This window comes from Anopheles coluzzii, chromosome 3 (genome assembly GCF_943734685.1).
Source record: "Anopheles coluzzii chromosome 3, AcolN3, whole genome shotgun sequence".
Lineage (NCBI taxonomy): Eukaryota > Metazoa > Arthropoda > Insecta > Diptera > Culicidae > Anopheles > Anopheles coluzzii.
In genome coordinates, this window is record NC_064671.1 from 74,712,680 (window position 1) to 74,724,710 (window position 12,031).

At 40.8% G+C, this 12,031-nt stretch overlaps 2 protein-coding genes across 5 annotated transcripts in view; one reads left to right on the forward strand and one right to left on the reverse strand.

The window, feature by feature from the left end:
* Positions 1 to 3,608: 3,608 nt before the first annotated feature.
* On the forward strand, positions 3,609 to 11,257 carry LOC120959395 (parkin coregulated gene protein homolog). 2 transcript variants are annotated; one of them, XR_007452740.1, is made up of 5 exons: positions 3,609 to 4,280; positions 4,375 to 4,656; positions 4,848 to 4,997; positions 7,761 to 8,129; positions 8,190 to 11,257. XR_007452740.1 is itself a non-coding variant. In XM_049610305.1 (4 exons), the coding sequence occupies exons 1-4, from the start codon at positions 4,106 to 4,108 to the stop codon at positions 7,919 to 7,921; spliced, it is 768 nt and encodes a 255-aa protein (XP_049466262.1). In that variant the 5' UTR covers positions 3,609 to 4,105; the 3' UTR covers positions 7,922 to 11,257. The 2 variants fall into 2 exon arrangements, 1 of the variants encoding a protein (XP_049466262.1); XM_049610305.1 differs by having other exon boundaries at positions 7,761 to 11,257.
* Positions 11,258 to 11,604: 347 nt separating this feature from the next.
* Positions 11,605 to 12,031, reverse strand: part of LOC120959887 (cytochrome b5 reductase 4) — a 65,407-nt gene continuing 64,980 nt past the window's right edge. For all 3 annotated transcript variants that reach the window (XM_040383616.2, XM_040383615.2, XM_049610304.1), the window contains exon 6: positions 11,605 to 11,979. In XM_040383616.2, the coding sequence (XP_040239550.2) occupies positions 11,691 to 11,979 (289 nt within the window). In that variant the 3' untranslated portion in view covers positions 11,605 to 11,690. The remainder of the gene's footprint in view (positions 11,980 to 12,031) is intronic.

Consider the following 12,031-nt stretch of genomic DNA (forward strand, 5'->3'; position numbering starts at 1 on the left):
GGAACATTGACAATTGCTTGTATCTCAGTTATTTATAATTGAAATTAAGATCTGTTTTTATGCAAATGTAGCGTTTTCTTCATACTTTTAAGGAAAAATACGGATAAAACTATTCTTCACGGTTTCGAAGGAATTCTCGAATTTTTCCTGTAACACGGCTCATTAGACGGCGCACATCTTCTTCGTCCATCGTTTTAGCTATCTTATTCCACCAGGTCGTCATCTGATTGATGTCTTTGACAACCTTTCCCTTTGCCTTGAGTCTCCTCTTCATGATTGCCCAGTATTTCTCAATAGGGCGGAACTGGGGGCAATTGGGTGGGTTAAGGTTTTTCGGAACAAACTGGACCCCTTTCTCTGCATACCATTTTCCAACGACTTTACTGTAATGACAGCTTGCCAAATCTGGCCAACACATTACGCGATGGTCGTGGGATTGAATGAATGGCAAAATTCGTTTTTGGAGACACTATTTTCGATATAGTTCCGACGTCATTGCCTTGTTTGTCACGAAAACTTTCGTTTTTTCCACAGCTACAAATGCCCTCCCTAATCTTAAATTTTCTTGCAAATTTGTCGGCAAAAACTAATTTAAATTTGTCGGGAACATCCCCCGACCCGTTGCCAAGTAAAATTTTTGACCTGGGTTTTGCCCGAAGTCAGTCTTAACATAGGTTTCATCATCCATCAGAAGACACCCGTCGAACTTGGTCAGCACCTGATCGTATAGCTTCCGAGCACGAGTTTTGATCAAACTATTATGTTTTATGGTGCGATTTGGCTGTTTGCTAGCTCGATACGACTTGATTCCTTCCCGAAGTCGAGTTCTCCTGACGGTACTATGAGCAGCACCGAATTTTCTGGCCAAATCACGGTCCGACAGATTAAGATTCCTCTTAATCGTCTTCAAAATCTTACTACGCAGATTCCGGTCGACAGTTCCACTCCGACGATTGGCTTGAGGCTTCCAAATCGTCGTCAATGTTTCCTTATACCGTTTGATAACGCGCCATACGGTATTTCTGGGAAATTTCAACTTTTTAGCTAGCCTTAATGCAGACCACAAAGGATTTTCCAAATAACTGTGCACATTTTTTTCCCTGCTTTCGGCTTCCGTGTTGATTGTTTACTAATTACAGTCGATTTGCGGAATGTCAAAAATACATACGTCAAGCTGACAAAATGCCCGACTCGTTGACGCCAAGAGCTTCCAAATCCGTCCACCAGGAGCGCCACAATATGAGCAACAGTTTGTTCCAATTCTAAATGAAGCAAGCTTTATCACTGTCGTTCTTATATTTCTACACGCCAGCATGGATTCTTTCATCGACGCAGTGTTACCACAAACCTGGTGGAATTCGTCTCCAACTGCCACGCAGCTTCCAGAGCTCAGATGGATGCAGTATACACTGATCTTAAGGCTGCGTTTGATCGTGTGAACCATCGCTTGCTGTTGGCTAAGCTCGCCCGGATCGGACCAATCTCCTGTTCCGGTTTCCTGCTTACAGGATATCTCATGCTGGGGATCCTCTTAAAGTAGAGTGGAAAAAGGAATTCGCGTCTAGTACGCCCAGAGGCACATTTAAAACTGATTTATGCTTCACTCCATCACCAGACTACTATGATGAGCATTGAGCTGCTTCGAACTGTTATCTGACATCTCATCTACAAGAGCGGGCAACAAATTGAACCGAAATTGAGACTTGGTTTCCTATTTCAATGGAGTTTCAACTTGGTACGGCTTGCTGTCTATCCTCAGTGTTCATCCAAACAGGGACACTTCATCGTCTTGAGCTGTCCCTACTGCAGTCCTTCGTTTCTGCTTCAAGCTACAGGTGTCTTTCCATGTAGCGTTTCCTACTGTTTTTTACCTTTCGCTCTGCCTGTTAGAATGGTTTCTGTTTTCGCATCCAAGCTTCTCCGATGTTATCCTCTAGTAGCTGTTCTCCCGTCTTTAAACCCCCTTTTTCGGCCATTTTTGTCCTGAAGATTTAGGGTAGTACTGTAGCCCAGTAGTATTCTTCAGTAGTTTTTCCACATTCTAGCGAGTCTCTTGTACTATGGTGTACTATGCGGACATGTTTTCATGAGATGGGTTCAGTATCAGTCCCGAAATCGGTATGAGCACAGTAGTAGTTCCATGAGCAGGTTCAACGATCGGTATGGGTTCAGCATTAGTTCCCGGACCGATATGGGTGCTTGAGATCTTAAGGCCGGGGTGCATTGTTCGTACTCGCTAGTGTAATTTCGATTTTCACTTGCGCATCTGACGGCGGCTGGTGGAAGCTTGTTTTGCTCTACAAAGGAATGGTCGTGCCGGATCTCAAATTTAAGTAGTATTTCCATCGATTTTGGAAGCAAAATTTGATGAAATACTTGCAAAACATATTAATACATCAATTACAAAACTTTTCCAGTCTTGTCAACGTAAAAAAACATCAGAAAAAACATATTTTCTGAAGCGGCTCCAAACTGTTTGGCAAAAAGCTTCGGTCAGCCGACGCCAGATGCGCTAGCGAAAATCGAAATTGCACTGCACGAGTACGCACGATGTACCCCGGCCTTTACATCGGTATGGGTTTAGTACCAGCTCCAGGACCGGTATGGGTGCAGTATCAGTTCTGTATGGGTTCTCGACCGTTTTCAGTATAGTTATTCGAGTGATGTATAGTTATTCGTATAGTGATGGTAAAAGTGAAGATTTCATCGGAATCGATTCCGGCTAGCTCCGAAGTTTTCTGGAATTGATTCCGGAATTAGATTCGGAATTGGTTCCGGAATCGGCTTTGGAATTGGTTGCGGAATAGACTTCGGAATCGGCTCCGGAATTGGAATCGGCTGGGGAATTGGAATCGGCTCCGGAATTGGAATCGGCTGCAGAATCGGAATCGGCTCCGGAATTGGCTCCGGAATCAAAATCGGCTCCGACATCGGAGTTGACTCCGAAATCAGAATTGGCTTCGAAACGGAGTCGGGTTCGGCATCTTTATAGGAATAGGCTTCCTACACATCTTATTTCAATTCAAACTCGATTTCTGTAGTCAAGCCTGGTTCCGGCACCGGGGCAAATTGTGATTCCCAGGTCGATTCCGATTCCGGAAACGATTCTAATTCCGGAGCCGATTCCGATCCTGGAATCGATTCTGGAGTTGACTCTGGAATTGAATCCGTATTCAAACCTGGTATCGGTTTCGGAAGCAACTCCCGAATCGACTTCGGAATCGACTCCGGAATCGTAATCGATTCCAGCATCGGAATTGGCTCCGGAATCGATTCCGAACACGGAATCGGATTCGAGCAGGTCCGATTCCAAGCACCCACCACTAGTTACGTAATCAGGTTTTATTAACATTACATATATTTTAAAGTATTTATTTTTAAATCAACGCTGCTCCATCAGGGTTAAATTGCAATGAAGTTGCAACTTGTCTACAAGCAACCGCACACCCCACATTGCACACAAACCACAGCTTGTATGCGAGGCGAGCGGCGATACGAGCAACAACACCACGCGCGCGTTTGTTCACCCATTTTTGCAGCCGCGTTACCATGGTGAGGATGGAAAACCAAAACTAAATATTTTCACACACCAGCACTAAGGAGCGTACAAGAAAAAGGGGGCGAGGGGGGGGGGGGGGGAGGAAGAAGGTGTGTAAAAGTATGCGCACCACTCCGCGCCCCGTATGGCCTGCTGTGTTTATTTGTTATCGTTCGCGTATCGCATCAGGGTGTGCAGGTGTGCGCGTGTAGAAGCCGTAGTACGGTCGGTCCCCGGTGTGGTGTAGTCCATCTGTGCCCTGCTGTGTGTTCTGCTGTAGGATTAAGGATTGTAAAGTGCAGAAAAAAGGAGTCTTGTGTGCACCTTCTGCTGCACAGTTGTGCGCTTTTTTTGGGTATAGATATATAAATAAACCAACGAAGCGTGTTGTTCGCTTAAGACACGGGAAAGAGGACCCTTTGGCACAAACCAAAGACAGGGCGTGTGACTGTGTGTGTGTGGCTGTGTGTTTGTATTTCGCGTGTGTCCTTGCGCGTGGCTTTAAATAACCACCTCGGTACGGCCAACAAGCAACAAAACAAAAAAACAAAAAACTGCAAAATCAGAATGGCAAAATCTGCATCCTTCCTGTTTGAGGTCCGGCCGCTGTCGGCCTCGGTTAAGGCGAAACCCGTCCGCAGTGTCAAGAGTGCCTCGGCTGCAATGCGACCCGTTCCGGCATTTTCGATCGAATCGCTCCAGAAGAACACCTACGTAATGGGGCCACCGAAGGCACAGAAGCGTAAGTCGCAGCGTGCTTTCCCCTTCTGTCGTGATTGTGCTAATTTTCTCTCTCTCTCTCTCTTTTTGTTCTTTTTTTTAAACGCCCCACCCAGAACGGTACATGATACAGCCGAAGGCGACATCGTTTCGGATGTACTACGAGCGGGGCGATCTGCCGATCAAGATGGAGTATCTGACCGGTGGCGATAAGATCGCCTGGACGGTCGACATCGACAAGCTGGACTACGGCCTGTATCTGCCCCTGTTCTTTGACGGGCTGTCGGAAACGCGCCACCCGTACAAAACGTACGCCCGGCAGGGTGTGCAGGATCTGCTGTCGCACGGCGGCGACAAGATCTATCCCGTCATTCCGCAGCTAATTATACCGATTAAGAGTGAGTGGTGAGGCGCTGCCTCGTGTCGGCGATGATTAGTTTAATTGCAATCGATCTTACTCCAATTGGGTCATTTATGGTAGTCCCATCATCCCTCTTCATCCAATTGCAAACAGCTCCAATTAGTATTCTGGGGAACTATTTTTTGTAATTGCTTCCCCTTTCTCTTTTTGCTACTCTCCCCATCACAGATGCGCTCAACACGCGCAACGTGGAGGTGATGTGTGTTACGCTGAAAATTATTCAACAGCTCGTCATGTCGTCCGATCTCATAGGGCCCGCGCTCGTGCCGTTCTACCGCCAGCTGCTGCCAATGTTTAACGCCTACAAGGTGAAAAACAGTAAGTAGACTTTGTTCCATGGCTTATCCGGTTTTTTTGGTGGTGGTGGAGGTGGTGGTCTGACCTAACGACATCCAATGGGTGTCACTGTGCGTGTGTGTTTGTGTTTGTGAGTGCTATCGGAGCTAATTTATCGCACAAATTCATATTGATGTGACATTAATGGATTTCCATCGTGTTTGCCACTAACGCGAGAGGATGAACTTTCCATCAGAATAAGCTGAAAACGAAACACAAACGAGGAAGACGCAATGTTCGGCTTTAAAAGTCATGTTGATCCGGGGGCTTTGGCCATCATGATGGAACCTTGAAGCTGAAGCAGTTCAAGGTGTTTGTTATAGATGAGTGATAGAGAAAGAGAGGGAGGAAATTGGCGGGAAAGATAATTTCCTTCACTTACATTTTTCACCATTTACACGACATTCTCTTCTCTAGCCTGTGTCGGTGTCGGTGGGTAGAATTCCCCGTTTTTTTGTTTTTTTTTGTTCGTGCAATCGTTTTGTCCTTGTTTTTGCCGGTCACTTAATGCACTAATGCGCACCTGACGTGTTGATTGCTTTGGTGTGGGAGTGCGAGAGCCTGACCCCCGTACTGACCTATCCATCCTTTATTCGTCTTTATTCTTTTCGTTTCGTATCTGTTCACGTTTGTCGTTGTGGAAAAGAATGTATATTTTATTTGTTTCGTTTTTTTTTACAAAAAAAAGAAATAAAATAAAATAAAATAAATTGAGTGCATTTCAAGGACAAGGTTGTACCGTTTGTATGCCGCTGGAATGCGATTATAACTTCCGCACATTATCGATCTGTTGGTGTGTGCAATGGAGGTGCCCAGTACTTTGTAAATAAATAATTAAATTCTCATTTTTTTTTTATGGAATTCAAGACGATTGTTAGCAACATGGCAATATGCTTGCCCCGGGAATAAATAATGAAACTAGTCTTAGTGTTGTTGCCGGAAGATAATTAAAATTGCATAGAAATGAATTCCTTTTGTTTTAAATTTAATAGCGTTTTTTGTGGTTTCAAGGATAAATTCCAAAAAGTATTTTGAAACAAACATTTTAGCTGTTATTATTATTATTTTTATTATTATTATTATTAGTATTATTATTATTATTATTATTATTTTTATTATTATTATTATTATTATTTTTATTATTATTATTATTATTATTATTATTATTATTATTATTATTATTATTATTATTATTTTTATTATTATTTTTATTATTATTATTATTATTATTATTATTGTTATAATAATAATAATAATAATAATTATTATTATTATTATTATAATAATAATTATTATTATTACTAATATTCTTATTCTTATTCTTCTTTTTTTTTAGTTTTTTATTACTTTTATAAAAATATATTTATTATTATTATTATTATTATTATTAATATTATTAGTTTTGTTGTTTTATTATTATTATTATTATTATTATTATTATTGTTATTATTAATATTATTATTATTGTTGTTTTATTATTATTATTAGAATTATTAGTATTATTATTATTATTATTATTATTATTATTATTATTATTATTATTATTATTTTTATTATTATTATTATTATTATTATTATTATTATTATTATTATTACTATCAATATTTTTATTATTATCCTTTTTTAATTATTATTGTTATGTTACGTTATGCAATGTTTCTATTATTATTTGTATTACTATAAGCACTTTATATTAATATTCTTACAAGTAATTTTATTATCTATTTCTAAAGGCGTCTAGCATGGACTAAAGACAAGCGTTGGTAGACATTTGGCAAAGATTAATGTTTCATTTTTGAAAATGATAACAGTTTTGATCCACTTCCACTCATCTTTTGTATTTTTATGTTTGCTTGTGGAAAATATGTCGTTTTGGAGGACCTAATACCATACCTTGAGGGGATGGATTAATAAGGATAATCACACATTCGGGGTGGTTCCGTGGTACAGTGGTCAACTCGTACGACTTAAACACATGGGTTCAAACCTCATATGATCCCTGTAGAAAGGACCGAATATCCTTCTGCATGGTTCTACTACTGCAAATTAGGTCTCGAAAGGCCGACATGACTTCATAGGTCGTTACGCCCAATAGAAGAAGTGTACGATCAGGTTTTGATATAGTAGCCTTATAGTCTAGTGACTTATTATCCAAAGATAGTGAAACGTATGCCGTTGAAAGATAAGGTTCAGGTTCAGAAATCTAGGGTCGGCATTCTATGGAACTTGAATGACATTGTCCGAAAAGTGGAATGACTTTGTGTTGTGCATGTCTATCATAACTTTATTGGTAATTAAAGGAATGTACTTTTATACTCTTTTTTGATGTCTTGCATTCTACTCATTTAGTTGATGATGATTTCAAGGAGTACCTTTTATTATTATTAGCAGACGATTGTATGATCTTCTTCGAAAGATGCCGTGTATAACAATGGATGGCTACCATTTTACTCCGAAATTAAAACATTCATTCAATTTGCCTAATGCAAGCAGTAAATAATGGCATTAAACACGCCATTGATACTGGACAGTTAATTATACAACCGACTTAAAATCCATTCCTAAATGCATCATATTAAGATCCAGTTTAATTTCCCGCTAACCAACCAAACCCATTGGCAGCAAACCTCCTTCTTCCTTCTCACGGAGTTCCTGTAAAACTTATCAACTATTAATGACAGCCATTTTGTATCATTAATTCTACCGATTTCTGTCTCTCTCTCTCTTACTCGCGGCTCCTTTCAGTCAACTCGGGCGATGCCATCGACTACGGGCAGAAGAACAACATGAACGTGGGCGATCTAATTGACGAGACGCTGCAGGTGCTGGAGCGGCACGGCGGCGAGGACGCGTTCATCAACATTAAGTACATGGTACCGACGTACGAGTCATGCTATCTGAATTAACCACACACCACCTTGACCACCACCACCACCCATCGATCGATCGGGGTGGTATCGCAGAGAGAAAAAGAGGCGAGAGTGACCGATTTATAGTTGAATTCGCTGCCTGTCTGCCTGTCTGCCTGTCCACTATTAATGGTAGTGGATCGATTCGTAGAGAAATAGCAGCATGGCGTAGTGGAGTGCGGGTGTGAGTGTGTGTGTTTGTGTGGTAAGATGGATGGAGCAGTGTTGTGTGTGTGGCTTAATGACTTCGATTTCGATATTGCAGGACATTCTCACGAAAGGCGATCAGCGGAGTCGTTTGTCAAGTGTCAACCTGTTTACGCTGAATGATGGTGGAGGCGCGTGCTAGGTGGTTTGGAGTTGAGGTGTGCTCACACACACAGACACACATACGTACAGAACGTAGCATATTGTGCCAAAATTAGAGTAACGAAAATATCGATTCCCGTTGGACGCCGTAAGTCTTATAAGTACACACTGGACGCAGCAACGATCTGCGGCATTTTCTAACTGCACAGGGAAATTCGAAGAGAAAGAGAGAAAGAGAAAAAAGAGAATGATTTGTAGGGGAAACTAATGACCCGGAAATCGTCACCGGATAGGATGGCGGTGTAGCCAGTAGGTAATACAATGTGTTCTTTTAGGTTAAACAAAGTTAGCGACTGGAGAGTTACAGGGTTTCCCACGATTTATTGGTTGGTTCCCACGATTTATTGGTGCGTTCCCACGATTTTTTGGTCATTTCCCATAATTTTTTGGTAGCAACCCACGATTTATTGGTCGGTTCCCAAATATTATTGGTCGGTTCCCAAATATTATTGGTCGTTTCCCAAATATTATTGGTCGGTTCCCAAATATAATATAATATAATACCGACCAATAATATTTGGGAAACGACCAATAATATTTGGGAACCGACCAATAATATTTGGGAACCGACCAATAAATCGTGGGTTGCTACCAAAAAATTATGGGAAATGACCAAAAAATCGTGGGAACGCACCAATAAATCGTGGGAACCAACCAATAAATCGTGGGAAACCCTGTAATACTGTTTTCGAAGCTACACAATTACTATCACACACTAGCAATGATTACACTACATTACCACTATTGAAGATTACAAGTTACCACATTGCACAACAGGCAACGAAGCAGCTCACACATCTTTTCATGCAGAAGTAAGAGAAAGGTTGTCTGATGGGATCACCAAGGTCGCTAGAGATAGAGGGGTACATGGGTTTGATTATGGTCGCCATGATGGATTTCTATGAAGACGGACGGACCGATCTGTAGTAATTTATAAACCTTGGGGTGAATAGTAAAATGGTGTAATGTTTACAGTCTCGTAATCCTTTTAGTTTTATCGGAAATGCAAAGCCACCCTAATTCTATTCCAATTTGATTACGTTTAACAATCCTCACAAGGTATTTTACATGTATTGTTTCTATAATTTACCTTACTCAATGTTTTGGAAGGTTTCCATTTATTTGGTTGATTGTAAGGTTGCTAGATAGACTACAGGAGGGTCGTTAGTAGTGATGTGCTTTCTGGAGCGCACACCGGTCCGACTCCAACCACAAAATGGAACCACTAGATCCGCCCGGAGTAGGAGTCGCCCGGAATCGTCGGGAGTCGTTTGGAGTCGTCCGGAGTCGTTCGGAGTCGTTCGTAGTCGGAGTCGTCTGGAGTGGTTTGAAGGCGTCTGGAGTTGTCGGAGTCGTTCGGAGTTGGAGTCATTCGGAGCCCAATGACTCTTGAAGGTCCGGACGACTCCGAAAGACTCTGGACGATTCCGAATGACTCTGGACGACTCCAAACGACTCCAGACGACTCCGACTTGATGCCATGATGACTGGAGAATTCTATGGAGATTAGCAGATAGGGAGTTATGGATCCTAAGGACTTTGTATGAGTTGTTAAGTAACTTTGGACTCCCTAGAATGAAGATTTGTCAAAATACACTGTAGGCGGACCGACCTGTAGTAATTTATGAACCTTGGTATGTTGGTATAAACCCAAATGAGCTTGAAAGTGCATCTAAATGACAGAAAGATAATGTAAAAAGATACAAATGTCTACTTTTTGTTATGCTTACAACAACGTTATTTTCTTCTAAATAAAACAAAAACTCGGCTACTTATAGCAGGGCTTCAATCTCTGTTACTAGTCACAGATCCATGACAAAATTGATCCATACGAGCATACAACCCATGAGTGGTATGTTGTTAGGTCCTGCAGGGCCTTACGAATAGAACAACGAACGGATAGATAAATCAATCTATATTAACAAGTTAGTTTAATACTCTGTTGTCGATCCTCTCATGTTCAATACCCGAGAGAGCTTTAAGACATGTGTTTGATACTTTATTAATTTACTTGAAATAAAAAAAAATGACAACGAACGCATTGCTTTTTAAAAATTAGTTTAAATTACAACAGAATAAAAAAAATCTAAAAAATATAAAGTTAATGTAGAACGCAGAAAACAAATTTACAAAACATTGTGGCTTTTTCCTTTTATAAAATCCTGCCTACGGTAACAGACGGAATTACTTTGTAACGGAAACCTTCTGGTAAATATGTAATAAAAGCAGTCGTTGCAGTTTGATTGAGTCGATTTTATCTGAAATGAAAAACCCCCATTTGTACGAAAAGAGAATTTCTCATTATCTCTCTTAACTCATTGCTAAATACAATTTTTACTTTGAAAATAGACATCTCGCTGGATCGATTTTATTAGTAGTGTATTACATTATCCTATACATTTATCCTTTGTTTTCAACCTTCCCCATTCTCTTTCCCACTAAAAAAAGGACAAAAAACGGGGTAAAAATAAAGAACATTTTCATTCCCACACTTTTTTCCCCAGCCTCACGGGACAACAAATAGCGTCAACTACTCGCACACATACATATACATATACATTTTTTCGCAAATACTTGCATTTTTTAATATTAACATGGCTAAAAAGGATAACAAGTCAGTACCTTTTTTGTAGCGTGTGTGTGTATGAGTGCCTGTTTCACTTTAAGGAGGATATGCGTACAAAAATAATGGCTTTTTTTCATTTCTTTGTTCTTGTGTTTACCCTTTTCCATTGTTAACAGTTAAGAGCGATGTTGAAATGAACACATTTTACATTGATTATAACATATTGTTCTAAATAAATAACATCCTGTGCTATACCCCCAGTTGCTGCATCTGTTCTAGGTCCAATGGCGACACGTTTCTACTCCTGTTTGACAACAAAACATGGAATTTTCTGCTTCTACTTTATCACCTTTATAAGTAACCTCTCTGCTTGAATCTGGTTTTGTTCAAGAAAATTGAAAATTATTTAGCAAACAAAATGCCATTTTAAGGGAAACGAAGCTCCTCCTAATGGGTTAATTTTGTGCCACTAAAGTGTTGTTTTGTGGTTTGTAAATATTCTTCTCTAAACAGCATCTCTACACGGTAGTGCTCGCGTGACTCGGGTGCATTTACATTTTGCTACACAATTTCTGTTCTAGTTTAACAACGGCTTTTTTGACAGGGGGGTGCACTTTGTGCTCAAACCTCTATCTGATCGTGAAGTGTACTAAAACGTCTCTGCTATTTGTGTTTTGCTTTCTCCTTTTTTGGAAGGATTTTTGCTTGTGTCTTGTTTGCTGTTGCTTGTGATGTAAATAGCAAGTGTATTTTGTGTGTGTGCAGTGTAGCAATGGTTCTATCACAATGTCGTCATAACACGCCTTTTCTCCCCCTTCTTTCCATCATCATCTAACCCTGAAAGCAGTGCAGATGCTTTGGATTGTGGTCGGGCATCTGCTGGAAGTACTGCTGGCACAGTTCGTTGAACGGTTTCGGACCGCACAGACAGCAGTAGCTGGCGTACAGCGGTGAATCCTTTGTCGTCAGCTGACGGATGATGTCCGGCGTCACTCGCCCGTGGACAAGGGTTGAACGGTTTCCCTCACTGTCAGTAGCAGCAGCAGCAGCAGCAGCAGCAGCAGCAGGTGCGGTTGGTTCCGGTAGTTCCACTTCCGATAAGTAATGCTTCAGGGTGAATCTGGAGAAGATAGAGAGGAACGGTGGTGTGAAAACGATTTTATTAAGTTATA